The following is a 10,604-nucleotide window of genomic DNA, read 5'->3' on the forward strand; positions in this document are numbered from 1 at the left end:
CTTACTGTGTTTTTGCTGAGCTTACAAGTTTTTTAAGCCTATAAGAGTACTTCAGTGCAAGCTTGGTGCGGTTAAGACACCTGAAACAAAATATAGTATTGTTTGTGCTTCCCATCTTTAAGCATTGACTTGTGTGTTTTCTCCCATGTGTAGGAGAAAGCATCTACTCATATACTGCATGTTTGTGTGTGAGCTTGGGCATCAGCAAGGATGGGGTCTGGATGGTAAAGCTTTGAAGTAGAAGAACGTGCTGTTTTATAGAGCAGATTTAGTATTTCTCCCATGATATCATGCCTACTGCCTTTATATTTCTTATATGTATATATATATATATATATATATATATATAAAAGAAATATATAGGTCCTATCATGAACTTGAAATAATTTAGAAGCTTAGAGAGCAGACAAGACGCAGTGTACGTATCCTGTTTAATTTGAATACTGATCCCTGCAGTCTGTTCTCCTGCAGTGTATGGGATTATGATGTTGCTGTTTTATATCACGTCCATCTGTTGTGTAGACTAAAGCACCTGACAGGTTTCGCTTAAATGTGTTAAAAAATACACACATACAAACAAATTATCTAACACCCCCCAGTCCTGACATGAATGCAAATACATGGAACATGTACACATGTATAATAAACAGACATAAAAGAAAAGACAAGGAAAAAAGCACACACCCAGGCAGCTGCAGAGAGGTCATGGTGGTATGGAAAGCAGGTGCTTAGGGATTAAGTGTTCTCCTAGCCTCTGGTTACACACCAAAGTGGACCTGGGAGGTGTGTGTGACATGCGTGTGTGTGTTTTAGAGACAGACTAATGTGGGCTTAAGGCAGAGAGAAGAAGGTATTTACAAATAGATAGATGATGGAGAGATGAAAGAATTGGAGCAATGGTGAGAGGCAATGGTTGACAAAACTGGACAGAGGGAGGTGGAGATGTGAGGATCGATGTGGTGAGTGCAGTGACTATTACGCAGCTGTTTACTTTTGTGTAAGCATTGTATATTGTCTTGTAGATTGAGGATTAAGAAGGTCAGGGTACATCATTGCCATTACAGTGTTTGTATACGCTGGTGTGTGACAACATGCTGTGATAATTAACTAATAACAGAAAGTGCACACAGCAGGCACAGACAGCCCTACATATAGCTCACATTGTCTGATGTCCCCATCTCTGCAGACAGAGGTTTGAGGTACATTTGAGTGCTGGTGAGGAGGTGAGTCAATCCTTCCTCTCATATGTCTGGGGTTCTGTGTTTGGTTCAAGTCACATTTTACTGCCGGAAGTGACATATTTTCAGTTTTCTGCAGCAAATGTAAGCCTTAATTCCCCTCAATTCTGAACTGCCTAACTATCCAGCTGTTTGAGTTCCCCACAGATGTTTAAAGGGATGCAGGATACGCTTCAGTGCAAAGACAGAAAACGGGTAACTGCATGAATCTGATGCCTCCCAGTACTTAGTGCAATGACAAATATGTTCTATCTGTATTATTCCTAAGATTCAGGTAAACCTTGAGCCTTCTCCCTGACCTTGGTTGCTACGGAAACATAACCGCTCTCTGGTTGGTAACCTAGTCTTTTCTAATTGCTGTTGTCTTGGCAACAGCGCAACCAATGTAATCTAGAAAAGGCCACAATCCTAAGTGTTTCCTGTTGCAGTGCTCAGCTTCTCGGAGCAGCCTCTAAACACACAGACACATTTAATCATTTGTGCAACAGACACCAATGAAAATCCATGAACTGCGGTACACATTGTGAGAGTGTGGGTTTGCAGTTTTGTTGCTGAAGGACACACATGACAGGGTTGGCATTGAAATACACATAGATAGGTAACAATTGAAACAACAATTAACAATTGATTTTAAATTTGAGTACGTTCTGAACAAATGATTTGTGGAGGTCTCGAGAGGAGCATCAGACTCTTAAGTTTCTATTTTACTATTTATTTTGTCAGTTCATGGCCAGAGTATAATAATTCAAGCTGGGTCTATTTTTCTGAGGTAAAGAGCACTTGAAAAAGAGAAGAATATGGAAGCACAGACAATCATATGGATACAAGGTTGTGACTCAGTGTCACTTTATGATTATTTACACATTTTATTGAGTCATATAGTTCTGTTTTATATGAATAGATATCACAATTGAAACAAAGAGTATAACAGTAAGCCTTTGAGCTAACTGCTAGCTTGATTTAATTCACAGTCACAAATATGCAGATTAGTTTGGAAGGTTTTTACACAGAGAAGTGACCTGTACATAAGAGACATTTCCCTTTATAAATTTCACCTTAATTATATTTTTTTATTTCAATCAACCCTAGAGGTAGCTAGCATCTAGCCATGCAGGAGGTTTAATGTTTTACATTGAGATTTTGAGATATCTGTTTATGCGTCTCACACTGAAAAATGACTTTTAATAAATTCGTAGTCTTTCCAGAAACAACTGTTTTTGTAATTAGTGTGGACTGCAGCTAATCACTAAGGCCTAGTCTAAGAGTGTTCACACAATTATTTCATACAAGCTGAACACACACACCTAAACATTCACCCACACTCCACCTTTGCCCCCTTCATATCCCTCACCTGTTATTGATATCGACCACACTAGTATTGTTCCTCCCTGTAAGATATAATACTATAACAGTGTCAACATTTCATATCACACGGATTAGCACTTCAGCCATCTGCACAGCTGACTGACACCAGTCCTGCACTTGTGGAGCCTCCTGGTGAGAACCATGAAATCACAACACCACCAGCTAATGAGTGGAGGGAGCAGGCAAGGAGAGGGTCTAAATATTGACAGCAAATATTTGATTCAATGGTAGAGGTGTCCCTCGACTCACTGCTGGATGCTCAGACACAGAATGCACACACAAACACACACACACACACTCTCCAAAACCCATATACACACCTACACACAGTCCCCAGCGTCTGCACCATGCTGAGACATATACACAGCTTGATTGTGGTAGATGATACTCTGTGAGTGTGAGAGAGAGTGTGTGTTAGCTACAGATTATTTCAAACTGACTTCATATAGTTGAGATGTAAAGACCTCTTGCATGTATGTGCTCATAAATGTGCAGGACATGGTTGTGTCATTTATTTTGATTAGGAAATCAAACAAACATGACCCTTGTATTGTCATCATGTCTGCGACTGTCTTGCATCAGATGCCTCTCTTGTTGAAAGTGAGGTGAATCTAAAACTGATTTTTGTGATTTAACCATGAAGTAAAGAGAGGGGCTTGGTAGACTCTGGGCAGGGAACCAGGCTTTGCCAACCCCATCCCCCCCCCAGATTTTGTCCCTGAGCCAGTACAGATTAGCAGCAACAGGTGATCTGAGCTCGCCACCTGCTGGGAAAAAATAAGAACTGCACCTTCTTCTTGGCCTACTTTCTAATAGCATGTAGTAAGCATCCTAAGTACCATCAATCCTAATGAGTAGAGATGAGAAGTGATTAAGAATATTTATCGAAGTGCTGGATAAAATTAGTTTGAAGGGATTTCTACTTTTGAGTATTCATTATGTGTCACGTCTACTACATGTCAGATTTATAATACTGAATTGTTTTATTCCACAGCTCATAGACCTATCTGTAATTTCTTTACATGCAAAAAAAATGCTATTGATTAAACTACCAAAAGTAAACAAAGTGGTCAAACTTAACAGTTACTTAACACCAGAAGCAGCTACAATGAAAAATCTCATCTTATGCAAATAGGTCAGAAATTCAACAGTTAATTTAAGCTTCTTTTTTTTTAGACTGTAGCTGGGAATTTTTCACTGTTTTTCATTACAGCTACTTTAATTAACTAAATAATTAGTTCACAAGCCTTACCAAGACTTCAGTGATTCAGATTAAGTCAAGATTTACTTGATCCTCTTAGCAAATCTATGAGGTTGACCTGCAGACCTTCCACCCATACCTATATTTTATCCTACTTCAGTAGCTTACATGTCTTAGTTTCCACATGTTGCTGACCTTTCTGCCAGGAAGATATAACTGTTAAAATGTTGAAACTGTAAGACAACAGAGCACAACTCTGTGAGGGGTTGTTTGAAAATCTGAGGCCTGTACTACGAAGGGAGTTTAACCTCCTCTGATTTAACTCGGGGTTATCGAGGAAAGTCGGGATTAACAAACCCTGACTGCCTCGATCTGTGTTAGACGGTACTACGACGGTGGTTCAGATTGAGTCGGTGTTAACTTAATCGGAGTTAGTGCGCGTGCATAAAACTTGCGTGCACCGTATCTCTCAGATGAAGAGCGCACGTTAATTCTGTCAGTTTACGATGAATTTAAAGAGACTCTATAGACACAATGTAAAACCGCGGCTGACAACAACTTGTCACATAAGGACATAATGTAAGGACACTATAAAATATATGATGATTTACTTATATTACAGACAACACGTGGGTCACAGAGAATGAGCTGTTACTCTCTGTTAATGATGTTCTAATGATGTATGAATGTAAAGCTGTTATGTTCAGTATGAACTTCATGTTAACAGTATTTCAGCCTCAGTGGAAACTGAACCTGGATGAAATAGAAACATTCTATAAAGTGCTACACATTCATATTTCCCATCATTAATACTGCATGTTTTGGTCTGTAGTCTACACTTACAACAGCCTGTCGCATTATAGTGTCTTTCAGGACAATAATGCCCCCCAGCCCCATTTAAATCATTATTCAAATTGATAATATGCAACATTAATGATGCTAAATTCTGCTGCTTGACTGTGAAAAAAAAACAAAAAAAAAAACAAATTAAAATAACTGAAATTGAAAATGGAAAATGCGGAGCATAAAAAACACCAGGTGCTGGGGGATGATGGTGTTGATGGTGTTGAATGCTGAGCTGAAGTCCAGAAACAGTATCCGCACGTGCATGTTTTTCCCTTCCAGGTGTTCCAGGCTCAGGTGGAGTGCAGAGGAGATGGCGTCCTCAGTGGAGCGATAAGCAAACTGGTACGGGTTAAAAGTGTGTGTGTGGGGGGGGGTTGGTATACAATGCAGGCCTTCACCAGCCTCTTAAAGCAGTGATGGGGGTGAGTGCTACAGGGTGGTAATCATTGATGGAGGAGACTGTGGGTTTTTTAGGCATCAGTATGATTGTGGCTGCCTTCAGACTCAGTCTGGTTCAGTGAGGTGTTGAAAATGTCAATGAGAACCCCATCCCGCTGGTCAGCACATTCTTTGAGCACCCGTCCTGGTATGTTGTCAGGGCCTGCTGCTTTCCGAGTGTTTGCTCCCCTCAGGGTTCTCCGGACATCAGCTGTGTCCAGACTCAGTGGTTGGAATAGATTTCCTCGCAAGGGTGGTGTTGAGTGCCTCGGGTCATAGAAGAAGTCCTGCACTTTCTGACTGTGGGCTCGCTTTGCAACTCTTATGGCACGGTTCAGGTTGGCTCTAGCTGTCCTCACAGCCACCATGTCACCAGATTTAAAAGCGTTATTTCATACTTTCAGCATCCACGGTTTCTCATTGGCCTGTGTAGAGATGTTCTTGATCACACTGACATCCTCCATGCACTTCAGAATGTATGCAGACAGAGACGCGGCATACTCCTCCACCTGTGTGTGGTGATTGTTTGTAGCAGCTACCTTGAACATGTCCCAGTCTGTGCACTCAGAGCAGTCCTGTAATGCTTCCATAGCTCCTGCAGGCCAGACCCTCACCTGCTTCATGGTGGGTTTTTTCCTGATCAGCAGGGGCTCGTATGCAGGAATTAGCATCACAGAGAGATGGTCTGAGGAGCCAACGCAGATTTACACATGTGCGGTATTCCTTCCATTTCCTAATGATGGATTTGACTTGATTTTTTTTGTATCCATCCCCTGACTTAGACTTCTCAATAACCTTTTCTCTGAGTTGCTTGGAGTGTTCTTTTGTCTTCATGGTGTAATTGTAGCCAGGAACACAGATTAACCAGTGACTGGACCTTCCACACACAGGTGTTTTTATACTACAGTCACTTGAGACACGCTCACTGCTACTCAGGTAAATGGTAACTGGTAAATGGACTGTACTTATATAGCGCTTTTTCTTTCCGACCACTCAAAGCGCTTTACACTACAGATCACATTCACACACACATTCACACAGCACATGTTCTATATATAATGCTATCTAAACACATTCACACACCGATGTGACATCACATCGGAGGCAATTTGGGGTTCAGTATCTTGCCCAAGGATACTTCGGCATGCAGACTGGAGGAGCCAGGAATCGAACCACCGGCCTTCTGATTGGTGGGCGACTGCTCTACCTCTTGAGCCACTGAACTCAGATCACTGGATCGTCCAGAGTGCTAACCATTACACACACTGGTGATCTCCATTTTACTAATTGTGTGACTACTAGCACCAATTTGCTGGACCTCTGTTGAATTAGGCCAGTCACATTAAAGGGGATGGGTATTTATGACACTTAGTTTACATTATGTATGTTTAATTAATTGACATTACTTTGTAGCAAATCTGTTTTCATTTTGACATTTAAGGGTTTTTTTTCTGTTGTTAAAAAGTCACTTTACATTGAGCATGATTCCATTTATAAAAGCAATAAAAGATGAAAACATCCAAGAGAGTGAATACTTTCTATGGGTACTGTAACTGTGACAAAATAACACAAATTCAATATACTTACGTACATATACTACACCTGATGTCTCCCATACTGAGACACTGGATTGAAACATTTGTTTTTGATAGATAATGTCATTTTGCAACTTTACTTTTCATCATATGGCAGAATTAGCAGAATTTGTGACTAATGCTCCCACATCACAGTTCACTGTAAATCATGATTCCAAAGGCAGCTATCCATGCAAGTCACATGGAGTAAAATATCAATTAGTCAAATATATCTGCTTTAAAATGAATCCAGTAAAATGACATAGCCATTGTTACACTGTCAATACAAAGAGGTCAGAGTGTTACTGCCTGAATTACTGATGCATCAGGAATTTCTGTTCTGTTTTCCACCTGTTTTTTATATGTTACACTGTGAATTCACATGTTTGTGGTTTGTATCAGTGACTCAAACACATTATACCATGATTCTTAGCATTTTTTTATTAATATTAGATATTTTTTGGGAGGAACATTGAGCAGCAACCAGTCACAAGAATATACAGTATCACTCTGTCTCTGCTCTAGAATGAGCAATGGGGGGTTCCCTCATATTAGTTTATTTATACTAGAGATTTTTCTTTGAGGAATATTCATGTTTGAGAAGCTGGGGTCAGAGACTTTGAACATCTCTTCATTTTTTCACCTTGTTTAAGTATCTGCATTGATGGAAGTATAATAATCTGCCTTCATTTTTCCATTTATCCTGAGCAAACTTACCTTTTACACCTGTTACACTGCAGTGTCTGCAGGTACCATAACAACTCATGTACCATACAATAACACTCATGCTAAATAAAATACAACAAACAAATAATCTTGAGTAGGAAATGATTTATTTAACTTTTCCTGATAAAAGTTAAAGGCCTTTATTATCACCTTACCATCTCCCCAGAGAGCAAGCCATAGCTGTACAGAAAAGATTAAATCAACTGTACAGGATGACAGGACAGTAAAAAATTTTATCTGGAGCTAAAATATTTAGTCCTGTCACTGCTCACTGTGAGCTGTGATTTTGGGCGACTGTGGCAAGGAAAAACTCCCTCTGAGGGAGAAACCTTGGGAGGAACCTGGCTCTCTGGGGGGGGCCCATCCTCCTGAGGGCTGTGTCCTTCAGCTCCCTCCATTTGACACATCTGTCCAGCCTCCAGGTCATCTATCCAAGTTTGTCCAAGTTTGTCCTCTGGTCCCTGCCACTGGGTCCTCATCCACTGTCCTGCTGTCTAGTCCTCTGGCTAGAAACACATTCAAAATGAATACAAGTGTATTCCTAAAATCCTTCCCTCATTTGTCTGAAAGAGCAGTGTTCACATAGTGCACATGTGACGCTGCTGTCCTCTTACCTGTCTCCGATAAAACAAGATATACGACGATCTTTGCCGCTGGTTGCACACATTGACACCGCTTGTTTGAGTGACCACTGTGTCGTTATATGTGAACCAGCGGTCTGTTGGGTCCACCGGTCCCACGTCGGGGTCCACTCCGTCGCAGATGTAGTGTCCTAGCAGAAGAGGAAGCATTGTTACATGGGCTGTCTTAGGACTCATTAGGTGTACATCATTGAAAATAATGGTTCATCTTACCACTTCTTGCTGTGGCGCCGATGTGATTTAAGGTGCTGACTAAACTGTAGCACGCACCATCCTGAGAAGGAACAAAGTTGATCAGAGTTAGTCCACATGTAGTCCAAATATTTACTTATATCAGCCCCAGTCTGATGGTTCTGTTTGCTGTCAGGTGATCTGGTTCCTTACCTGGCCTGAAGACACCACAAGCTCCCTCTGAAGATTGACAGGGTCATGGATCTTTTCTAGCTGGAAAGTTGGAGTGTACCGGAAACGCTTCAAATGCAGGACCAGCACTCTGTTAGATATGAGCACCAGGTGGCAGAGAAAAAGACTCTTACTCTTGGTATTTTAAATACAATACAATTATTCCTTAGAGGCAGCAGAGCCCAATTTGATACCACTGGGTGAACCAGTATCATCGCTGAGCACTACAGTCAGGAGTTTGATGTTACTCACCTTGGCAGGGTGGCGAATGATGAGCGCTGGCCCTGACTTGGTGGCACCACACTCACACCTGTACTCCAACTCTGTCTCCTGTGGAACAGCACAAGACCAACATGCTTTCACTTCTGTACTGGATTTACATGCACAGTTACAAACAGCTACATACAGTATACATACACATACTAACACAAGTAATAATTGTGTGATGAAATGAGCGTTTTCTACATCATATTTTCACATTGTATCAGTGGGTTCTACTGTGACTGAATGAGGAGAGATGTTTCTTACCATCAGGTAATTATCCAGCATTTTTTCAACAGTGCCACCTCCAGGTGGAAGGTCCAGTGACAGATTAGAAAAGTCTTCCTCTCTGGTGGAACCTGCTCCGCAACTTTATAAAACCAATACAAACAATACAGTTATATTTCAGCTGCAGAGGTCATGGATATGTATGTGATGCAGGTAACTGTCTAGTTTTACCTCTTGCATGTCCTGGTGTTTCGCATTTTAAACATCAGATAGTCCTCTACTGGACAGCTGTAGGCCACGCCCATGCCGGCGGTCAGCACCTGCAGCTGTGGGCCCCAATATCTTATCTGGTCAAGGACAGCTGTCAGGAACTCATGGGCATCCTGTACATACACACACACACAAACAATTGTACAGAGTTTAAACACAAAGGAGAAACTATCAGAATAAACAACACACCACTGAACCTGCTCACTCACTTTCTGCTGATGGTCACCAAACTCTGGAGCCCACAGAGCCACCGCCCTCTTGAATGCGGCAAGAAGGCGGAGTTTCTCCTGAGCATCACCGGAGAAGTGACGCTCGCTGATGTTCTTGAATGTTCTGGAGAGGAGGAAATGGAAAATTGTTAGAGATATTGTCTATGACATTAAACTTTTTTGGTGTTCAGGTACAACATGAGGATAAAATTAGTGTTTGTGTCGGAGGGGTGCTGTACCTTAGGACTGCCGCTTCAGGTATTAGACTCCAAACGTGCTCCTGGTGACTGATGGCTGTTACAAAGTCCTCCAGTGTGAGCAGGCTCTGCAGGCTTGAGTTAATATAACATATTTGTGCTGGGTTGGGGAACCTGACACACAAACATAGCAAGTCAATCTCATGTCAATATCATCAATTCTTCAATTTAATCATTTCTCTACAGCTTTGTTTTGTGTGTGTGTGTGTGTGTGTATGCAGATGTACTCACCCTAGACACTTAATGTGCTCACTCCTGAGTTTCTTCTCCGTGGTCACAGCGACTTCCTCCTTTTTGGTGGACAGGGCCTGAGGAATCCTCTCGTCTTTCACTGGTTCCTCCTCTTTCTCCATTGGTCTTTTGACAGCCACCACCTCATCTTGGGACTTCTCCGGAGTCTCTTCCTCTTGGGGGGCTGGGGACACGCGACATCTATTCTGTTGGAGTAAAGAAAAACTCTGGTTAAACGATGCAAAGACTAAACAATATCTGATTCACCTTGAGCTCCTCACTCTGGGTCAAACGTACATACCTTGCAACAACGCCACCGCCGTGACTTCTTGGCCTTCTTGTTCTTCTTTGTGGTGACACTGGTGACAAAGAGAAATTGGGTTTTAATTTCCAAAACTCATCAAATTCTTGAAGGCCTGAAAGATTAAAAACATAGTCAGGAGGAGTGTTCTTACTTTTCCTTGTCCTCTTCCTGATCTTTTCCTTCCTTCTTTGTTTTTGTCTGTAAAAAAAGACATTCATTAGAATAAACTTTGTCAAATATTATGATGTTTGATGATATTTACAACTTGCAAACAACATAAATTTATTTAATATGAAGCCATGATGCTGTCTGTCAAACATACCAGTGGCCGACCGAAAGAGGCGATACCTCAATGGGGCTGTATTGTCGTTGTCCTGGATGACAAAGGGAGCGCTGGGAGCAGGGACACTGGT

At 41.5% G+C, this 10,604-nt stretch overlaps 1 protein-coding gene across 1 annotated transcript; it reads right to left on the minus strand.

Moving 5' to 3' along the window:
* Positions 1-7,487: 7,487 nt before the first annotated feature.
* LOC108901849 (ubiquitin carboxyl-terminal hydrolase 37) lies at positions 7,488-10,387 on the minus strand. The gene is made up of 11 exons (XM_051073269.1): positions 10,343-10,387; positions 10,189-10,246; positions 9,888-10,093; positions 9,639-9,770; positions 9,400-9,523; positions 9,152-9,303; positions 8,960-9,062; positions 8,414-8,761; positions 8,243-8,303; positions 8,003-8,160; positions 7,488-7,894 (listed from the first exon to the last, which is right to left on the minus strand). The coding sequence occupies exons 3-8, from the start codon at positions 10,007-10,009 to the stop codon at positions 8,591-8,593; spliced, it is 804 nt and encodes a 267-aa protein (XP_050929226.1). The 5' UTR covers positions 10,010-10,093; positions 10,189-10,246; positions 10,343-10,387; the 3' UTR covers positions 7,488-7,894; positions 8,003-8,160; positions 8,243-8,303; positions 8,414-8,590.
* Positions 10,388-10,604: the final 217 nt, after the last annotated feature.

Source organism: Lates calcarifer, linkage group LG10 (assembly GCF_001640805.2).
Source record: "Lates calcarifer isolate ASB-BC8 linkage group LG10, TLL_Latcal_v3, whole genome shotgun sequence".
NCBI classification, from domain to species: domain Eukaryota; kingdom Metazoa; phylum Chordata; class Actinopteri; family Centropomidae; genus Lates; species Lates calcarifer.